General features: G+C 36.8%; 2 protein-coding genes across 5 annotated transcripts; both read left to right on the top strand.

The window, feature by feature from the left end:
- The first annotated feature begins 9,693 nt into the window (after nucleotides 1-9,693).
- LOC131307941 (protein RER1A-like) lies at nucleotides 9,694-13,398 on the top strand. 3 transcript variants are annotated; one of them, XM_058334695.1, is made up of 4 exons: nucleotides 9,694-9,814; nucleotides 10,641-11,000; nucleotides 12,651-12,831; nucleotides 13,066-13,398. In XM_058334695.1, exons 2-4 carry the CDS (start codon nucleotides 10,651-10,653, stop codon nucleotides 13,117-13,119), a joined length of 585 nt encoding a protein of 194 aa, XP_058190678.1. In that variant the 5' UTR covers nucleotides 9,694-9,814; nucleotides 10,641-10,650; the 3' UTR covers nucleotides 13,120-13,398. The 3 variants fall into 3 exon arrangements, with proteins under 3 accessions (XP_058190678.1, XP_058190679.1, XP_058190677.1); XM_058334696.1 differs by having other exon boundaries at nucleotides 10,631-11,000; XM_058334694.1 differs by lacking the exon at nucleotides 9,694-9,814 and adding an exon at nucleotides 9,924-10,261 and having other exon boundaries at nucleotides 10,631-11,000.
- A 799-nt stretch (nucleotides 13,399-14,197) lies between these two features.
- Nucleotides 14,198-20,723, top strand: LOC131307940 (uncharacterized). 2 transcript variants are annotated; one of them, XM_058334693.1, is made up of 12 exons: nucleotides 14,198-14,729; nucleotides 15,508-15,555; nucleotides 15,640-15,795; nucleotides 15,915-15,961; nucleotides 16,286-16,442; nucleotides 16,562-16,623; nucleotides 17,213-17,396; nucleotides 18,004-18,093; nucleotides 18,770-18,909; nucleotides 18,989-19,115; nucleotides 19,430-20,399; nucleotides 20,430-20,723. In XM_058334693.1, the coding sequence occupies exons 1-12, from the start codon at nucleotides 14,256-14,258 to the stop codon at nucleotides 20,498-20,500; spliced, it is 2,526 nt and encodes an 841-aa protein (XP_058190676.1). In that variant the 5' UTR covers nucleotides 14,198-14,255; the 3' UTR covers nucleotides 20,501-20,723. The 2 variants fall into 2 exon arrangements, with proteins under 2 accessions (XP_058190676.1, XP_058190675.1); XM_058334692.1 differs by having other exon boundaries at nucleotides 19,430-20,723.
- The last annotated feature ends 835 nt before the right edge of the window (nucleotides 20,724-21,558 follow it).

Here is a 21,558-nt window from a genome sequence, read left to right as displayed (position 1 = left end):
ACTTTCTTATTATATGATTTTAGTGGTTTAGGCACTTTCATAGGGTTTGGAGTTTTAGGCACTTTCAAGAGGTACCATAGGATTTAGGTTGTGTGGACTTGTGGCTTTAGAAAATTATTAGGTGGCTTGTGTGCATATGAAATGTCTATAGTGGACCTATTACTAAATCTTCCATAAAAATAACCCAAGGCCAAGTCGTCTTGGCCTAGGACTAAAAATTTGCTCATTTTTAAGATTTTGGGTTCGATTCTTTTTGTCAACAATTTCTTGAGATTATTTCATCCGTGCGGTTGGTGGGAAAGAAGACATCCGAAGCCGCCTGCAAAAATGAAATGAAAAAGAAAGAAAGAATGCAGCTGAAGCCGAGCTTTGCAGTTCATCCTCACGAGTCTCGAGCCAACGTTTTCTGGGATCATTGGAACTTCCAATTTGGAAGTCGACGGAGGAGAGGGTGGGGCCCCTACTACGTGCACTTTTCTATTTGTTGACTCGTTTTCCTTGGATACCCAACTTTTCATTTTAAATGTTTATTTATAGTAAATGTGGTTGACATTTTCTTTGGATATACAAAGAGAAATGGCTTTTTTAGCGATGTTTTTGATCAGCTTACGCTCATTTAATTAGTTTTTGGGTTTTAATCTTATCAACCATGAGCGATCAATTCAATTAAAATTGAAATAAAACCCGTATTAAAATTGAAATAAAATCCTGTATTTACTGATGTAATAAAAGTTGATAACACCGAGAAAGTTTTAAATTCAAAAAGTTAATAGCTGGAATTTAATAAATGGCATTTGATGCACCTAGTGTGATCTAATTTGGGGTTTACTTTGATGATTTAGATTATTTTGTGGAATACTTATTGAGAATTTTGATTATGATCAAATGTTAATAACACGTGCTCAATTTACTTTGAGGTGCAAATTTATTTCTCTCATATGTATGCCAAAATTTCACTAACTGGAATCCAAGTTTAAGATGAATAATGTCGTAGATGAGCTTTAAGAAATTTTGATCATTGAAATATATGTTGAAAGCAGATATGATATATATGATATATATATATATATATATATATATATATATGTTGAAAAAAAAAGGACCCTCTCCTTATTTCTTTTTCTTTTAATGTTTTAGTCTTTTCGATTTTCATATTTTGTTCTACTGCTTTTTGGAACATCTTTTTTTTCTGTTAATTCTCGAAGAATAGTTTGAAGAACGTTTGTGCAGTAGTGGACGAAAATGAATATTAGAGACAATGTATCAATAAATAAAATTAATGATCTCAAACCCATGACTTCTTTTCACTTAAATATCAACCTCTATGCATTATTTCTGCAGTTACTATAAATCCATTGAAAATCTAACAATTTAATGGATTATAAGATGCCAAATCACATTCCTTTCCTTACTTTGTCTTTTCAATTCCGTACTGCATTAAAATCCAATTTATGGAGGAAACAAGCGGGGCACTGCTGGTCCCAGGACCAGTATTTTTAAGTTTTATTTTTTTATTTTTTATTTTTTTAAAGTTTTATTTATGCTAGTATTTCCAGTTTAACCAAAGAAAAAAATAATAATAATCTAAGGAGGCCCATACCTTTCAAACGTGACAGCCTAGGGACTAATTATTAAAATATTTACCCAGAAAATGATGTAACGTGCCTTTCTCATCCGAGGCCATATAAATAGTAGTTATCTCGCAAAATATCTTTAGTAGTAGATTCCAACTTTAGAACAGGAACAAACTTTTAAATCTTAACAAAAGATCCCAACTGCCACCAGTCCACCACCAGCGCAGTCGCAGACCACCACCCGGGGCTGCCAAGTGGCAAAGACGGAGCCACCACAGGAAAAACTAGACATTCAAAATTGTTTTGAGTTACTAGAACACATCGATCGATTTGGGTCGAGTAAAAGCTAAAAACTCAATTTTGAACGAGATTGGATTTGGATAAAGGACTAGAGAAAACTTTTCAGGGTTTTACTCGTGTTTAAAAAACGAGTAAGAGCAAGTTCATTCGTTGGTGTCAAAATGATTGTGTTAGCAATAAACTATGGATACATGTTTTAGATTATGGTTTCGGATTCTATTTTTTTAGCAAAAGCATATATATACACGTGTGTGTTTTGTAGTTGTGAGATTTTGATTAAAGCTCTAGCAAAAAGTTGGCAATTTTTACTTAAAGAAATTTAAAATCACTCGTTAGAGTACTTAAAATTCCAAAATCGGTTTTATTTGCACCTTAAACCCAACTTTTCTACAATCAAGTCTTATTTCTTATTTCAACTTCCACGAATCCGTAGATTCTCAAATTTTGTTGATAAGAATTTTGGCAAACACTCAAAGCAGCTTTTTTAAAGATTAATAAATTTCGAAATATACTCCTAGACTTTTTTTCATAAACACCCACCTCGTCAAAAAAAGTTTTAAGATTGATACAGTTTCAAGAAGTACATAAATTGTAATTTTGTTTTTTTATAGGTAAACTAGTGGATGCCCGTGCCTGAAGGCACGGCGCGACGTATTTTAAACATAGTCTAAATAAAATATTAAATTGTACTTTTATGATTTTTTTGTGTGGATATAACGGTTATGTTTAACTCTATCTCACATGGACTGAGTTCCATGTATGTGCATGTATATCCCACTTCATATGAGAGACGGTTACAAATAACAGTTAAGTGAAAAGTTTTCCCTCATCCCAACAAAATCTACTTGTCGAAATTTCAAATTCGTAGAATAGTCTAATGCAACATGTGTTATCAAACTGATGTAATTCCATTAGTTGCATCCAGGTATAGAAAAATAAGAATCTTAGCAATACAGCGCCTAACATAATAGTTTTCGTAAGCTAACATAAACCAAGAATTCTTGTTATAAATATAAGAGTTTCTTTAAACTTACATAGCCAAGAATTCTCGCTCTATTGACTGTAACCTTTCCAAATAGCTAGTGAGATAAATAGAGAAAATGTGATATTTATCGAATAAGTCGAATATGCAATAGATACCACGGTATTTACTGTTCATTCAGAGTGGTGGTTTGCGGCTCCAGTATGGAATAGCCAATATTGGTAAACATGAACGGGTATATATCTTCCTTTTGCCGATCAAAAAAAAAATTTGAGAGAGGAATGCTCTTTGTAAATATTTTGGTCAATTTGGATTCAATTATTACGTATTTTATAATATAAATGCCCAAATCATGGAATCAATTATGGATTTTCTTTGACCAATAAAATTTGACCTTTGTAAATATTTTGGTCAATTTGGATTCAATTATTACGTATTTTATAATATAGATGCCCAAATCATGGAATCAATTATGAAATTTCTTTGGCCAATAAAATTTGACCTTAAACTTATTTAGGAAGTCATATATATAGGATATAAAATTAATACTGAATCAGGTTTCGAAAAGGGGAACAAAATTAAATCAATCAAAATCAATTAGAAAAGGAAGAAGTATGTTTAGAAAACGTGTAAATCTTAAAAGGAAATCCTCCTTAATGTTAGCAAAAATTTTACATTATTGTAGGTTTATACATTAGGAAATATTCACTCAATCCGACGACTACAAAGTTAATAGAAAGAATAATCGAACGGTTGTAGAGACTGCTATGTTTGTATGTATAGACATTTTGATGAAAATCCGCTCTATTTTTATAATATAGACTAGCGGTTGCCTGTGCCTTCAACGTATTCTTAACCCAAAATTGAATAGAATTAGAGAAGTAATAGATGACAATATTTAATAGGTATCCCATTTTGTTAAATTTCAAGTGAGCCCGTCTACGTTAGAGCACAATCGAAGTCTAAGAAAAATCAAGCTCAACGTAACAATTTATTAACTCCAACACGTGCAATAAGACCACATGCGCGCCCCTGCACGTTTTATAGCTAGGCACAACACAAACAAAGATGCCAAAAGCCCCAAATTACCTTGGTAGAGAGGAGAGTCAAGTAACCCATAGCAGCTATATCAACTACAACTTCCCGGCAATCATCAATAAAGTAACATATTCATGTTATCAAATTGTTGGGGGTAACATATTCATATCTCTTTGAGGCATTGTCAGTATTGAGTACTCTCTGCAACTCCCTGCAAATTGGGAGTGGAGCTCTCAAGATTAGTTGAGGTGCTCGAAAATTGGCATGGACATCTGAGTTATCAAAAAGGAAGCACATGAAAGGAAAATAAAAATGTTCTTTTTTTTACTCCCATTAACAAATAACATCTTGGACTACAAAAAAAACTTCAAGTCCTTGCCCTTGATTGACCAAAACTGACAATGGGTCAGAATTATAATCAGAACCCCAACTATATTTGTAACGTCCCAATTCGGGTCGTTACAATATTAATCATAATTTAGCGAATCAAAATCTGACCGACAACCGGTCTCACAAATTCCTAATCCCACAATTAACTCATAATAAGTAGTAAAGCCTTCATTGTGGATAAGCAAGATTTGTATTAACAAAGAACTGGAAGACATTAGAATTACGCAGGTCATACACCAAGCCATACACATTTATGAATATAAAAATCAATATTATCACAAACCAAACCACTAATTCAATTAATAGTAATACTGTCATGACCATAGAAAAGCTCAAAAAACAGTATCATGGATTTCGTGATTGTCCATGCCTAAAGGCACGACACAATACGCCGATTAAAAAAAAAAAGGCGCGACACAACATTTTTTATTACAACTTTAAAAAAATTATCCATAGAGAGAAACAGTGTACTACTCCAGATAACATGACTCCAAATTGCTTCAAAACATTTAACCTAAAGAGAGGGAGAGAACATGTACAAACATTAGAATAACGAAAAAAAAAAAAAGATTTGATTACTTTTTGTTCTGACAAAGCAAAGGTAATGGCCCTCTCTCTTTCTCCAATCAAGGTAGAAAGGAAGTTGATTTCTTCTCTTCTTAGAGAAGCTTATGAATTAGATTATTAAGGAAGACGTAGATTCATTATTGAAAAAAAACGTATGTGAATGCTATTCCGTTTTATAGAAATAACAATTATCAACTTTAAAAAACAAAGAATGTTTCCTTTTAGTGTATGAATCAAAAAATGTTTGTTTCCTTTTTGAATGTAGAAAAATCAACCTAAAAGGAAATTATTTAGTTGGATGTAGGAAATTTAAATAGGAAAATCTTGTTAAGGAAACAACGTAAGATCAATCAATTGAAAAGATTTACCGGTCATAAGGTTAGGGGAGTTTAGATTAGGAAGTATCCTCTCGATCGGACGGCTACAACTAACATGAAATATTGATCGGACGGTTGTAGAGAGTGCTGGGTTTATATGTATAGACAAAAACCGCTCTATTTTATAATATAGATTGTATGTTGCACCAATTTCGCATCAATTTTTTGAAATTTCTAATCAAGATCACTAAAATTAAACTTATTTCATTGTTTCAATATGAATCGAATGACTTTCATGACATGAAAAACAAACAATGAACATTTGGAGGGTCAAATTAATTAGCCCCCAATTTTAAATGTTCACATCAACGAATGACCAAGAATGAACTTGAACTTTCCTAAAAGAAAAAATAATGTCTAGTCGCAACTCTATTATCCTTGGCATTAAGTAGATTTGCTCAAGGATTTGAGCATTGGCCGTTGTTCCTCTAACAATGTTCACGAAATTTAGAGATTGTCATTTAGTTATGGATAATATTTTCGCACCCCTTTTTGGTAAGTGCACTTGCTCGGATCAAGTACCTTACACACATTGGATGTCATTGATTCTCGCGTAGGCCCACTCGATTTTATTTTTTCAAATTTTTGGACGGCTCGGATCGGCGTCCGGTGGCCGGAGACGGCCTTCCAGTGGCCGTCGGTACATTTTTCCCATGGTACCGTCGGTACCAATAGGATTTTCGAAAAAAAAAAGTGTTGAAAATTATCCCACTGATCCCGACTATCCCAGTAGGGGGGCCTGCAAATAGAAAAGGACAGACTCGCCAAGCAAGTCTATGGCTGGCTCGGCTGAGTCAAGCCATTTTAAAGGGCGTCGAATCAAGTACAACTACTGGATATTCGCACGATACAGAGGTTTCCACGAACCCAACTCATTACCAACCATGTTCACTCTTGGCTCTTATTCCTCCACGTCTCTCTCTCTCTCTCTCTCTCTCTCTCTATAGTGAAAGAAGATACTGTACTAGTCCTAAACAACCCTCCGTAATGTCTTTCCAATTAAACCGCGTCTATTTCATTGTGTTTTTTTTTTTTTTTTTCATTTCCATCTGTTGATAAGATGATTATACTCAAATATGATAGGATTCGTAAGAAGATGGGATTAGAATGAAATTCGTAAAGATATGAGATTAGGAATATCACGATTGTTTCGCACACATAGGATAGGATTAGAATAATGAAGTTCTAACATTGCTCTTGTTGATATCAATGAAGGATTGATCGATGAAGAAAGTATGGGCAAATAGGTCATTTTGTAGCTAAAAGCTTGGGAAATGATTAGTAATGCCTGATAGGAGGTGGTATTGTTAATCCCATGAATTGAAAGGATTGATAATTCCATGTTCATCCTAATACCATCTCCTTTTGTGCAACCAAACAATGGATTAGAAGTCTCACAAGATTAACAATCCTATCCCAACCTCTAGGCCATATTTGATAGCTGGACTAGAGCTTGGGATAGAATTACCAAAGTGAGCTTGTCTCCAAAAACCATGTTTGGTGTGATTTTGTTGAGTAGGATTAGGAATCCCATGGGATACTTGATCCCTCCAATTGATGGGATTAGCCAACCCAAGGGGAGGTGTTATTAGCAATCCTATCCCATGGGATTAAGGTTGGATTGAGAATTTTGTTCACAATCATATCCTATCATATCCAAAACAAACATGTTATTCACAATTTTACAATCTAATTCAGTCCAAAACAAACATGAATACAAAGATTCATCTACTCATTAATAATCCCAACTTATTACCAATCTCGATCCTAATTTCACCTCATTACGAATCCCCCCAAAACGATATCCGTTATCAAACACGCCCCTAACTCACTTATCAAACATGGCACTAGTATTTTCTAATCGATCGCTAAATAAAGTAAGCTACTTAAAATTAATTGTTTCCATGTGTACTCCTCACAAAGATTGCTTTTGACCAAAATTTGATGGTAATAGGCATGGTGCAATGAATTGATGATCGAGATTCCAACGTCACATGACACCAGTCCACAATGAAATAATTTAAATTGGGAAAAACCTAAAAACAACTTAAGGGGTGTAGGTAGCCACCCAAGTTTCTCAAATTTTCCCATTTTTAGTTCTAAGTGTTTAGAAGCAGATTATGCAATGCATTGTCTGGGAATTTGTTCTCCAAATCAAGAGTTGAAGCCATCAACCCAAAGGAGTTTTTGTATTCCCGTTTCTCTCTTTATTCTACCCTTTACACCTCAAACTTTATGCTTTATAATTTGGAATGTTATTTGTAAGTTACATTATTTTTTTCTTATGTACGAATTTCAATTTTATTTTATTTTTCACAACAATAGCGAAAATGTTGTATTTTTCACAACAATACCCCATTGAGAATTCTTAGAGTATCCACAATGCTATAATCAAAAGTAAAAGGTTTTTAAAGTTAATAATGTTGGTGCAAAATATGGCTCACAATGCTATAATCAAACTTAACAATCTCCTTAGAAATAATTAAATTTTGGGCTTTGGATAACCAAAACTAGCAACATTTTGACAATAACCAAATTTAATAGACTCTACATATTCTCAATCAAATACACCAATTATTATACAAAAATGTTCAATCTCTTTTCCCTTTTCCTCTCTCTCCTTCTTTTCAAACAATATTTTTAGGAAAAAAATATTTTACTAAAAAATTGTTTTTTTTCTAGAATTTTTTTAAAAAAAATTGTTTTTTTCCAAAAAAAAGTTCCTAGTAAATAGTTTTTATTAGTTTCAAAACTAATTTTAAAATAGTTTTTAATTTTTTGTAATTTGAAAAGATGATGTGACAAGTTTTGGTTATCCAATTTTGATTATGCTATTGTAAACATCTATATTGATAATCTTAACAATCTCTTAAATGGATAATCAAATGCTGATATGACAACTTTTGGTTATCAATTTTTTATTATAGCATTGTGGATATCCTTAGTTGGAGTAATTCTTTTGATAAAAATTCAACGATCTGAGTTTATATATAACAAAATAAATTAGATAATTTTATTTAAATAAAAAGAATTCATAAGTAATTGAGTAAAACAATATTTTGGTAAAGTTATATGTTCAAGCATGTTGTCGCTATATTAGTATTGTTGTTGTTGAGCAACTTTTGGTTTGTTTCTTCTCAAATTTTTTTTTAATTCATTTCAACAAGAAAAGGAAAAAAAAAAGTACACAAGAGACGGATCAAAGCTGAAAAATGTCAACATATGACTACCGTAAAAAGAAAATATGCCGAATAGACTGGAAAATGTTAGTATTATTTTTTTCATAACTTTTTTATTGAACTTTTGAGAGATCTTGATCACAATACTTACTATCTAGATCAAAAAATAAAAAATTTTCTTCCTCAAGACAAATAATTAATCATAGAATTCTAACAAAAGCCAACAAAAAAAAGGATCAAAAGACAACGACACTAAATAATTCTGGATAATTTTGCCTAACAAATCCTAGATTATTTTGATAAACACACACAACCTCCCGCCCCCCGCCCCGGATTTTTAGTAGGAGATTATAGCATATACTCCGGTCCAGTTTTATTCCTTCTCTCTCTTCACCCGATGCCTCTTTTTTCTCCTCCTTTTCTCTCTCTAAAATTCGAACCATTCAAAACATGTTTAAACGGCCGGTATTACCAACAGATACCATGCGTGTGGTACCCACCCGAAAAAGGCTTAATTGCAAAAACACCTCCTAAACTATCACTTTTTGGCAATTTCACTTCCTTAAGTTTAAAACTCTCCAACTACACCCCCTTAACTACCAAATTCAAGCAACTTCACCCCCTCCCCTCATTTTTGTTAAAAAATGGGACGGAGTCAAAGAAAAAGACCAAGGTACCCCTGACTTTAAAAAACACGGTAAAAAAGAAAACACAACATAGAACAAAACAACAAACATTTCTCTATATCTCTCTATTTGTCGATCTAGATGGATGGCCATCGCCATCGCCGCCCACACCAGTGACCACCGAATCTCCACCCATCCCACCCAACTCCATCTCTAATCAACGGCAGAAGCATCTCCAATCGAGTTCGCTGTACCTGGTGGTAGAGAACTCGTGGAAGTGGTGAGCGGAGGGTGAGAGGGGGTAATTCCGGGGTAGGGGTAGGAGGAAGAGGATAAATGGGTTTAGGGTTTTCTGGTGGTGTAGAGGTGCAGAGGTGTAGAGAGGGAGGAGAATTATCGATAGTAGAGAGGGAGGAGAAATAAAGGGCTTTTTCGTATATTAATTTACTTTTCCATCCAACTTTTCAATTTTTCATCCAAATTCCTAACAGAAATAGATGGAAAATGGGAGAAGGGGTGAAGTTGCTAGAATTTGGTAGTTAAAGGGGTGCAGTTGGAAAGTTTTAAACTTAAGGGGGTAAAATTGCTAAAAAGTGATAGTTTAGGGGTATTTTTGCAATTAAGCCAAAAAAACCGTCCCCTCACTCTCTTGCACATGAAATTCAGGCGACCCGTTCTTCTCAAATAGAATTGATAACTGTTTGTACACTCAACTCACCGAAACAGATCCCTTTTCTCCTCTCTCCCAACAATCTCTCCACTGCTCCAACAGTCGTCGAAGGTAAGCTTCAATCACTCTAACCCTAATGATTCAACTTTCAATTGATTGCATCTTAAACTAAATCCCCGGCCTACGTAGTTGCAGACATTGATGTACACATACATGTATTTATTTATGCCTACGAACGTATGCATATGCATTCGCCTTGGAGAATTAGGGTTTCTGATTTAGGACCCGCGCATTTTCGATTTGCTTCTCAACTTCGCATATTCTAGGTTTTCCCTTTCTCTCTGTATTGGTTTGCTGCGTAGTTTAGGGTTTCCTTCAGTACAGGGAATTCGTATCCCCTGTAAATATTGGCAACGAGAAGAAAGTTGGGAAGCCTAAGCCAGATACCTGGCTTTGGGGATTTTTTTTCTTCAAAGTTGACTTGTTTGTTCGACTCAGTTCTTCCACTGCATTTCCCCCCAGCTACGCACTCGGGAATAACTAGAGCCATATGCAAAGGTAATTAAGAGGTTGACTATTAGGTAGTTGTACACTAATTCGTGTAATTTTGCTTCACAATTGATAGTTAGTTCGAAAACGATGCATGATTGCCTCACTCTTAATAGTATCAAGCTTGCGAAAAGAAGAGAATGCTTGCGGTTTCTATGCACTTGAAGTTAGTTGGGGCAATTTAGGGATTTTTTGTGGGGTCAAAATTGCAAAATTTGGATGCAAACTATCAACTGCCCTTGTGAGAAATCAAAGTGACCCCACTCGTACCTTACTTCTTCTGCCCCCGCCACATTGTTTTCCTGGTGTTGGGGTGTATTCATGGAATCACTGCATTGAATGCTTTGAGTTGATTGAAGCCTTTTATTTGACCTGTAGGAATCCGAAGATAATTCTCGATGGAGGGCAATGGAGGTGATGGTGCCTCGGCAGCTGCACCTCTAAATCAATGGAGGCATGACGCGTGGAAAATTTTCCAGTTTTATTTGGACAAAAGTACTCCCCATGCTGTTTACAGATGGATTGGAACTTTCGTTTTGGCATGCCTGTATGCTCTGCGGGTTTTCTATCTTCAGGGGTTCTACATTATTTCCTATGGTGTGGGTATCTATGTATTGAATTTGTTGATTGGGTTCTTGTCACCTCTCGTTGATCCTGAGCTGGAACCTTCTGATGGGCCATCTCTACCAACAAAAGGTTCGGATGAGTTCAAGCCATTCATTCGCCGCCTGCCTGAGTTCAAGTTCTGGTAATTGTATTGCCCTTTGTTACTGTATTTAACTTGTTTGTGTAATAGGCAGCCATTTGTTTAGTGATTACAACTCGACCTGTTTTGTGTTTTTAATCCGATATGGTGGGAAGTTTTTTGAGAGACTTAGCCAAAAATCCTGCATATTTACATTTTTTGAGCTCAATGACAAGCACCTTTTGCAAGCAAACATAAAGACAAATGTGCCTCTGAAAGTGCCTAAAACCCTAGGGTACCCTCTGAAAGTGCCTAAAACCCTAGGGTACCCTATATATGAAAGTGCCTAAAACTCTATGGTACCTTATGAAAGTATCTAAACTACTAAAAGCCTTTAATTAGAAAGTGCACCCTAAAACCATATGAAAGTGCCTAAACATGTTTTGGCCTTATGGCTAAAAAACTCAAAAAGTTGAAAGGACATCTACTGAAAACTATTTTGCTGGCGTCCTTCCCCTAAATGAAAACTATTTTACCGTCTTTATGGCTAATTTTCCCTAGTTTATTTGTAGTTTCAGTGTGATTTTGCTTCCTCTTTTTTCATTGGTCTTGAAAGAAATTTCGGAGCGTTAAGTTTTTTAGAAGTAGTGATCAGAAACTTAATGGAATTGATTCCTTCCCTAAAAATTTGTTACTTTTGCTTTTTATGGTATCCACTGCTGCAGTCATATTTTTCTTGTGATTTATGAAGTATACATCTGATGTCTCACATCATGTTTCGCTATAAGAAACCTGTAAAGAAAAAGAAAAGGGCTACTATAAGATTAATGAGTGATAACAATTCAATGTTGGGGAAGATTATCGATTTACTGACTCGTAAAACATCAAGAAAATCATATCAATTGCATACTAGCTCGATCAATTAAGGTACTTGAGGTTCACCACCAAAATTTTCCTTGGGACCAGAACATTTTTACCTTTTCTTGTTACTAGTAATTTGAAAGGAACGGTAAGAAAAGTAAACTCGTCAACTTTTGCCCATTGCTTTTGAACCAGGACATTCCTTTTGGGATAACAAAAAGTGGCAAAATGGACCAACAAAAGGGGACATAGGGAATAGCTAACAAGGAGAGAGATTCCTTTGTTAGGGTTTGTTGCCGCATTATTAATGCACCACCGGTTCCTTTGAGGTTATAGCTATGTCATTTAAATGACAGATCTTTGTGCGTGCTAAACGGCATATGCCTGATGTTGGGCCGATTTTGGCTTGTGATGTAACCAAGGACAGATGCATTTAATGGCATTAGATGCCAGGAACTCGAGATTCTTGTAGATCCAGTTTTATCGGGTTGTCTCCGTTGGGGGACCAGGTTTCAAAATGGAAGAAAAGTCATGGATGTTAGGTTCCTTCCTTTTACAAGGAATTGGTAGTTGGTGTTATTATCCTTTGCGGCTAGGATATTTTTTGGTTGTTTAGTTTACGTTTGATTGAGCAATGCCTTAAGCTGTGTGTCTTCTATGCCACAACTTTGAAATGAGTTCTATTACTACTTTATATGAGCTGATGCTTTTACTGAGCTCCTCTTCAACTGCTTCCAACTTTCGCTTGAAGTGTGGTGTTTCTTAATTGATAAGATTAACATCCGAATGAGAAACCAAGTCCTTGTTTGAGCATGGGGATAATTTTTTTGTTTTCGTTTTTGCTGCTTCCAGGTACGCTATCACAAAGGCTTTTTGCATAGCATTTGTCCTCACCTTCTTTTCCATGTTTGATGTCCCCGTGTTCTGGCCTATATTACTGTTTTACTGGGTCGTTCTATTTTTCCTCACGATGAGGCGCCAAATTGCGCACATGATCAAGTACAAATATCTCCCATTCAATATTGGCAAGCAGGTGAGCGTCAACTAGTACATGTTCTCTAAAAAATCTGCTGCAAGTTCTTCTGTTATCGTGTTTGGTGCTTGAGACTGAGAAACAGTTTTAACATGTCCCTGTATTTCATTTTTGGGTGCTTGAATCACTTCGGTTTCTCTTCCTGTTCTCTTCCTGATTGTATCATTGCTCCACTTACTTTTTATTTACTCCGTCTAATTTTGCCCATATCCTCTCTCATTTTTCTTGTAACAGAAATATAGTGGCAAGAAACCTGCAGCTAGTAGCAGTGGCTTCCGCGGGGACTAAGGCTTTTGCTGGTTGTATAACTTGACCTACTGGAATTGTATCCAAGGACCAGATTATGGAAGAGAAAAAAGAAAGCAAATAGTTTGGACTTTGGAATATTCATTGCTACAGATATTATGTTGTAATATTGGTGCCATTTCATTTGATTATGCTGCATTCATCCATGTTGCAGAAGTGAAACTTGTACACACCCTACGAGGACCCAGTTCTGTTTTCATTAATCTGTTTCACCCTAGTAAATACTACTTTCGTTTCTATGCAATTTCCATGTACTGACAACCGGTGCTTCAAGTCTTAGCGACGTGTTCGAGTCTTGCCGGTTACCAGTGCTTACGTGTTTTACTAACCGGTTCTACCCATTGTTAAGGGGAATAAAGGAAGACAATTTGGCCACAGTTTTGGGTTCTTTTTTTGTACATAGTTTGTTGTATTGATTGTTTTATCGGTGTTCTTTTAGGTTGGAAGCTTGTACTCCACTGTATCTTGGCCAAATTTGTGTTAAAAAATCTATAAAAATTCCCAATTGAAATGTGCTATGCAATGTTCTTTCTCAAATGCGAGCAAAATAATTTTTGCAACTGAAGAGCTGAAGGACAATTTTGTTTCTTTCCTGCAGCTCCATTTCTTTTCACCCATAAAAAATGTACTCCAGCAAGGATAAAAAATAAGCTACTTTGCTTATTTAGCCAAATAGGCGTAACTTTCTCTCAAAATCCTGTTCTAGTTTCCCTAAAAAGGAACTTTTAGAAAATAAAGGTAATTTCAAGCTCAAAATTTAATTTTTTATTCAAATAATTTTCATTCCAATATGGATCTTGTTTGATAGATTTTATTGAGATATTTTAAACGGTGCAAAAAAAATTGAAATGTTATTTTTTATTTTTATTATATTTGAGTTTGTAAATTACCTTCTTTTTAAAAAATAAAATTTAAAAAGAAAGCGAAATGGGCGAAGTCTGCACTTTTTCCATTTAATTTTAGTACTACCATATAGAGGAAGAAAGTTTTTTATTTTATTTTTCATTTCCCTCCTTTTCCCATCGTCCAAACAGCCCCTAAACTCTCCAACCCTCCCTAAAACCCTAGTCCAAATTAACCGCCCCCATCTCTCTCTCTGAAAACCCTAGACAGAAGAAATGGGCAAGGTGAAGGGAAAGCATCGCTTGGACAAATACTACCACTTGGCCAAAGAACACGGCTACAGATCCCGCGCGGCATGGAAGCTCGTCCAGCTCGACTCCAAGTTCAGCTTCCTCCGCTCCTCCCGCGGCGTCCTCGACCTCTGCGCCGCCCCCGGCGGCTGGATGCAGGTAGCCGTCGAGCGAGTCCCCGTCGGCAGCCTCGTCATCGGCGTCGACCTCGTCCCCATCCGCCCCGTGCGCGGCGCCATCGGCGTCGAGGAGGACATCACCAAGCCCCAGTGCAGGGCCACCGTCAAGAGGCTTATGAGCGAGAACGGATGCAGGGCGTTCGATCTGGTGTTGCACGATGGGTCGCCGAACGTCGGTGGTGCTTGGGCGCAGGAGGCGACGAGTCAGAACGCTTTGGTTATTGATTCTGTGAAGCTTGCTACGGAGTTTTTGGCGCCGAAAGGAACCTTCGTTACTAAAGTACACACACACACTTCCTCTCTCTCACAATGGAATCATGTTTAAGATATGTTTGCGTAGTAATGCTTGCTATTTAGTATTTACCAATTTTAGTGGACTTTGTATTGCATATTTTCATCCTTACTTGTTGCTATAGGTATTAATGTGCAAATATCCGCTAACAAATAACGCTCGATTTTGAAATCCATAGAAGCCCCATCTATGTCTATTAAATCGAGCAAAAAAAATATGTGGGAAGCTTTTTAGATTGGTCCTGAGGAGCTAAACCGAAAAAAGATTAGAAATAGCATAATTAGGTTATCAGTTTGAACCAATCCTCAATGTAGCAGGTTCATAGATAGTTTGTGAACATCACGAACTGCCCCATAAGTAAAGTCTGTCTTTTTTGTAAGAACCTGACAACTTGTATACAACAAATTTACTCAACTTTTGACTTGGTTGGAGTGAAAATATTTGGGTATAAGCTCTATTTTATATGAGGTAATTTAATACTAGGCAAATCCGAAAAAAATGTCTCCCTTGGGTTTGAGTGGATGGGGTTTTAGGAATTTTTTAACTTGAGTTTAAAGTTGAGTCAAGACTTATGTAAGGTCTTGAGATCCCCTTATGTTAGGATTTTTGGAATGTGCATATATGTTATCTTCTCTGGGATGAGTTATCGTTACTGGGTTTGCAGTAGTTTCGTTGGCTGGTAGTTCTGTCGATTTCATTTCATTTTGAAGTGCTTTGAGGCTTGGTTTTGCCTCTGTGTTGGATATTTATTACCGGCATTTTGTAGGTTTTCAGGTCTCAAGATTACAGTGCTGTCCTGTACTGCCTTAGACAGGTGATGTTTCTTTATCTCGTAACTATTAGTCTTGTTGTGATCTTGTAAATAGAAGAAACTCTGATGTTGGTATTCTCGTAGCAGCTATTCGAAAAGGTTGATGTGGATAAACCTGCAGCCAGTCGTTCAACGTCTGCTGAGATTTATATCATTGGTTTGAAGTACAAGGCCCCTGCAAAGATTGATCCACGTCTTCTTGATTTTAAGCATCTATTCCAGGGAGGAAAAGAACCTCCAAAGGTAGTTTGACATAATTTATTTAGAAACTTTCCCTGTTAAAGTATCAAACTTTACGTTTTCATGTAGCCTCATTTTCATGTGATATTGAACTGTACTGTCCTATGGATTCTCTGACTCAGGTGCTGGACGTACTTAGAGGAACCAAGCAAAAGAGACACCGTGATGGGTAAATCCTTGAACAATGGAATTTCTATATGTTCTTTTAAGTTTATTGATCATCAGATATCCATGCGAACCTTGTGCTTCACTTTTATTATTCGGAAAGATGGGACCACTAGAGTTGCCATGTAGTATAAAATTTTACGCTGTCAGCATTGATGTGCTTATGAGACAGACAAATTGCATTGGTGTCAACAATGATAGACCAATTCCTAGGATATTTTCTCTGTTGGATTCTGCTAAATTCGATTTGCACCCACCTTAATATGCGCTTCTGTTTGGAAAAATAAGATTCAATTACAATATTTTCATTTACTACTACTCATTCTAGGTATGAAGATGGAGCGACAGTTTTGAGGAAGGTTTGCTCAGCTTCGGATTTTGTTTGGTCTGACTCTCCCCTTGAGATTCTTGGTTCAGTTACATCTATCACTTTCAATGATCCTGCTTGTTTGCCTATAACAGATCATGCCCTGACAACAGAAGAGGTACACTCTGCATATGTGTGCAACGTGCATGTGTATGTGTATGTGTATGTGTTTGAGTTCCAATTGCTCATGAACTCTTCAACAGCTGTTAAATATTTTGCACATGTATTCCCTTCCAGGTTAAAGCTCTTTGCGATGATCTGCGTGTCTTGGGAAAGCAAGACTTCAAGCATCTTTTGAAGTAAGTGACACTTTATGAACTTCTACACGCGGGCATGTTTTTTATTCCTCTCTCTCTCTCTCTCTCTCTCTCTCTCTCGTTGTGTTTTATTGGGGATACATTTCAGGTTGGCATTATCATTTACTGCACTTGGTGATTGTTGCCCGCTTAGCAACCTGTGACCCTCTCTTTTAGTGAACTTGACTCACAAGAGTTCAATTGCACAATGATCTTAGACTTGGAACTGAACGTATACTTCCTTTCCTCTTATTTTTTTTTTTTGGAATGTGGGGTGGGCTTAAGAATTGTAGTGGAAGAACTGAACTGAAAGTTCCTTGATTATGTGCCTTGGAGTGTCTGTTCAGATGATGGTGCTATCAAAAGGGTATTTTAGTAGCAATGGGAAATATTGAAAGAATGATCGTATTTGTTGAATATTACGCATTTGAAATGTGCTTGTGATTATCCATAAACTATGGTTGGTGACACCATTCAGTGTAGGTATATCAGTGATTTCCTCCACGAAATTGCATTTTGGTTTCCTTACTTTCACATGCAACTTGTTATCAAGATATTAAATGCATATTTGTATCTTGGTTTTGTCTATTAGGTGGCGTATGAGTATAAGAAAGGCACTGTCCCCCTCACACAAGGCTACTTCAACCACTGATGTCGAGCCTGAGAGTAAGGTTGATGAAGATGAGAAAATGCTTAATGAGATGGAGGAGTTGACTTATGCTATGGATCGCAAGAAGAAACGAGCTAAAAAAGTTCTTGCAAAAAGACAAGCTAAGGTTCAAAGCCTATATTTCTAATTCCTCATCCTATCATTCTATAATTCATTTGTTTTTGTATGCACGCACAAACCTTAAATGTCACTTTGGCTTATGGCTTATCAACCATGACCACTTGTTTTGTTGAAGCCTCACTTCTGGCTCTATCTCCACATCGATTTTAGCTGCGACTAAAGAAATTGTAAACACTTGCATCTTTGTTAAATTTCGTTGTCAGAACATTTTTTGCTGAACAAATCTCTAATGGAGTGCTATTCTACATCGATTATCGAGTGCACTTGTTGTGGAGTTTCTAGCCATTTAACGTGACCGTGTATGGTTGAGGCCTGGTCTTCGGTTGGCTAATTTAGTATTATGTTGAGTTCAAGGCCTGAAGCGATGCCTCTGGAATATAGGAAAATAGAGGGTGTAATTTCTTTGTTTTTTCCTCTTTTTTAACACTGCTTTAACGAACACCAGCGGGTTTTGAGAACATTGAGTTTCAAGGATTGGATCTTGACCCGAGCCATACAAACTTGGGGCAGACTATGATTTCCTCTCTTTCTTTTTTTATGTTCACCTGTTTCATTGATGACTTGGTTTGATTCAATTCACTTCGAACTTCCAGGAAAAATCAAGGAAAGCAACAGGGATGCAAGTGGATGCTACGGAGGATGGTTACACTGATCATGAGTTGTTTTCTCTATCTTCTATGAAGGTTAGTTTGCAGTTTGATTTGTCACTTTTTAATGCTGGTCTGATATTTGGAAAGCGGTTTTGGGATTTTTTTTGCATTTATTTTAATTTAGCCTTCTGGGTTGGTTTGTGATTGTTCACATACCACTTTGATGTGACGTAACTTGTTCTTTGTATCAATTTGTCAACTATCAAATTGGGCTATGTCGATGGGGTTTCCTGTTTTCAGAACAATGAGAAGATAAACTGAATTTGGTTAGGGATAATGGACATGCCTATCTTGTCAATGAAGAAATTTATGGTGATAGATTCAAATCTAAAGCACTAAGTTCATGGTATAACAAAGGCACAAAGCAAATGATTCTTATTTCAGACTTGGGTTTCTTTTAATAGCGAAACAAAATTTTGAACGTGGTAGCTTTTGCAAATCTTTTCATGGATCCGATTAGTATGCAACTTCTTGTCCTTTGATTTACTATTGACTTGGACATATTTGAGGTTAAGAATTACTCCTCACTAGTCACTAGTGTTTAAAGAGTCGTCATACAATAGATTCATGTCAACTGGTACACTACATGTTCTAGGTTCAAATACCCTGTCTACTCTCGGCTTGGCATTTTGGACGAAATATTATTTGGCTGTTCTGCTGTATTTCGAGAGTCATCATCCGCTTACCCTCTTGTATTGTTGACCCTCAGGGGAAGAAGGATTTAGCAGTTGTTGATACTGGTGAATATGATGATGAAACTGGTGATGTGGTAGATAGTGAAGATGAAACCCGTAAAGAGCAGCAGGAATTATCTTCTAGTGATGTGGATTCTGACGAAGAACGCAAAAGGTGATTCCCTCTTCGTTATACCTGACATTACAGTTGATGAAAAGTATGCCTGTAATTAAATGATTCATTCTGTTAGCAGATACGATGAGCAGATGGAAGAGATGCTTGATCAGGCTTATGAACGTTTTGTGGAGAAAAAAGAAGGAAGTACAAAGCAGAGAAAGCGTTTAAAGCAGATGCATTTGAAAGATGGTGAACTTTCTGAGGTATAATAATTTAAGAAAATAAAAGAAGAAAGCAACGTTTGAACGTGTCAGTAGTCATTTCTCTTCTCTCTCTTTTATCTTTTCCTCATTTCTTTCATTTCTTCTTTATATTTATTAACCATCGTTTCTAATGAGGATTTGTTATCTTCCTTGATCCTTTCATAGACAAGGATTTTATACATTTTTGCATATAAATCCCCTTTTTATTCCTTTGTGCCCCCTTTTTTCTTATTTCCAATGTCACGGATGGGTGGAGTGATGTGTACTAATCATTATTCTTGTCACGATGGATCGGTTTTCGTTTGGCTGTGCAGGATGGTGATGAAGATGAGAGGATTCCTTTAGACCAAGATTCAGACAATGATGGGGCAGATCATGAAGCAAATCCTCTCGTGGTGCCACTCGAGGAAGAACCAACTCAAGAGGAGATTGCTAGGAAGTGGTTTCTTTTAGATGTCTTTGATGAGGCAGATGATGAGCTTGTGGGAGACGTGGATAAGTTCGATAGTGAAGATGAAATGAAGGTGGATGAAGCACCGAAACAACTCAGGCTTGCGGAAGGGACCAAAAAAATTGATATGCAGGTGGCTGAGCCAGTAGAACCGCCCACTGTTCCCGCAAAGAACAAGAAAAACAGAGAGAAAGAAATTCAACCTTCAAAGAAAACTGAAGATGATTTTGAGATAGTCCCCGCTCCAGCTTCAGATTCTAGCGATGACTCATCTTCTGATGAATCGGATGACGATGTGGAAACAAAAGCTGAGATTTTGGCATATGCGAAGAAAATGTTGAGGAAAAAGCAAAGGGAGCAAATGTTAGATGATGCCTACAACAAACATATGTTCCATGATAAGGGATTGCCCAAATGGTTCGAGGATGAAGAGAAGAAGCATCGTCAACTAGTGAAGCCCATCACTAAAGAGGAGGTCGCTGCAATGAGGGCCCAATTCAAAGCAATTGATGCGCGGTCTTCTAAGAAGGTTCTCCAAGCCAAGGCCCGGAAGAAGCGTGTAGCGATGAGGCAGCTAGAAAAGGTTCGGAAGAAGGCAAACACCATATCGGACCAAGCAGACATATCGGATCGTTCGAAGACAAAGATGATTGAAAGCCTTTATAAGAAGTCGACGCCCAAAAGGCCTCAAAAGGAGTATGTGGTGGCAAAGAAAGGGGTCCAAGTGAAGGTTGGAAAGGGGAAAGTGCTTGTCGATCGACGGATGAAGAAGGATGCAAGGGCGGACAAGAAAGGCAAGGGTAATTCGAAGAAGGGAAAGGGTGGCCAGAAAGGTAAAGGGGATGGAAAGGGTGGTCAGAAAGGTAAAGGGGATGGAAAGGGTTCAGCAAAGGGGAAAAGTGGGTACAAAGGTAGAAAGGTGAGAAAGGGCTAAGTTAAATTGAGAAAGGCTAGTCTTTGGTTTTGGTTTTCACTTGGTGTCTGTTTACTGCTTGATTTATTTAACAAACTCAATGTACTGCTTATGATTCTATGTAGAGGTTTTTGTTGTATACCTCACATTTTTACTTTATTTGTTTGTTTTCACTCGATAATTTCTCGAGTCAACATTTCTATGGTATGAATCAATAATAAGATCACTTTAGGTTAACCACTGACATTCATTGTTCTTTGCCAAGCTTGTCATTTCTGTGACAATTGCTGTCTAAAGGTTTCTGGTCCTTCGACTTTCCATTTTCCTGATGAGAACATCCCATTATTCAACGTGATCTGGAAGTTGCTTCAGGCATTTAATCTCACTTGACTGGTTTTCGAGAACAAGGGAAGGAAAGGAAAGAAAAGTAGAGTAAAGAGATGAAATGTGATTGCACAAATTAAATGACATCCTCCCCTGGACTTCGCCGAAACAGCTCAAGCGAAAGCAAAAAACTAGTAGATCATTTCTGGAATTAACGAGCCCCACTACTGTCGCCCTTCTCAATTGTTGAATTTGTTGCAACATATAACTACGAAGAACTAGCCCGAAGTGTCCAGGCAGATTGGTTGAGGTACTTGACATCCGGATAGAGCTCCGAAGCCTCCACCCGAAAGGATGGTTGAATCTCAAAAGTAATTCTGGTCTACCATCATGAAAAAAGGAGTGAAGACAGCAGTGATACTCTGTGGCTTCATAACTTGGAAAATAAACAAGGAAAATTTATTCCACTGGCTCTTGGATTCAAGTCTATGTTGCTGCTTGGTGGAACTAAACAAACTCTTTCATTCATGTAGTACGCCTGAGATCTTAGCTTCGGTCCGGGTGGTTATGTGGTGCTGATGCGTGTTTTCATATACTAATTTTGTACATACTTTTTTCCAGTAAAATTTTCTCTACAAATTCTTTCTCCGAGCACAGCCTAAATTTTCTAGAGGCTATTTTCTGGGGGTTTTTTAATTTCCAAAAAACCCTCTACTTTCCTAAATTGTAAAAGTTTCACATTCACTCTTTACAAA

Source organism: Rhododendron vialii, chromosome 11a (assembly GCF_030253575.1).
Source record: "Rhododendron vialii isolate Sample 1 chromosome 11a, ASM3025357v1".
NCBI lineage: Eukaryota > Viridiplantae > Streptophyta > Magnoliopsida > Ericales > Ericaceae > Rhododendron > Rhododendron vialii.
The sequence above is the reverse complement of the archived record's forward strand: the minus strand, read 5'-3'. Positions and strand labels throughout refer to the sequence as shown.

Bases quoted from the DNA above. Each gene is read 5' to 3' on its own strand.
- LOC131307941 (XM_058334695.1), top strand. From the start codon at position 10,651: ATGGAGGGCAATGGAGGTGATGGTGCCTCGGCAGCTGCACCTCTAAAT. The intron at 11,001-12,650 runs GTAATTGTATTG...TGCTGCTTCCAG, and splicing joins CTGCCTGAGTTCAAGTTCTG to GTACGCTATCACAAAGGCTT. The intron at 12,832-13,065 runs GTGAGCGTCAAC...TTCTTGTAACAG, and splicing joins CATTCAATATTGGCAAGCAG to AAATATAGTGGCAAGAAACC.
- LOC131307940 (XM_058334692.1), top strand. From the start codon at position 14,256: ATGGGCAAGGTGAAGGGAAAGCATCGCTTGGACAAATACTACCACTTG. The intron at 15,962-16,285 runs GTAAATCCTTGA...TACTCATTCTAG, and splicing joins CAAAAGAGACACCGTGATGG to GTATGAAGATGGAGCGACAG. The intron at 19,116-19,429 runs GTATAATAATTT...TTGGCTGTGCAG, and splicing joins AAGATGGTGAACTTTCTGAG to GATGGTGATGAAGATGAGAG.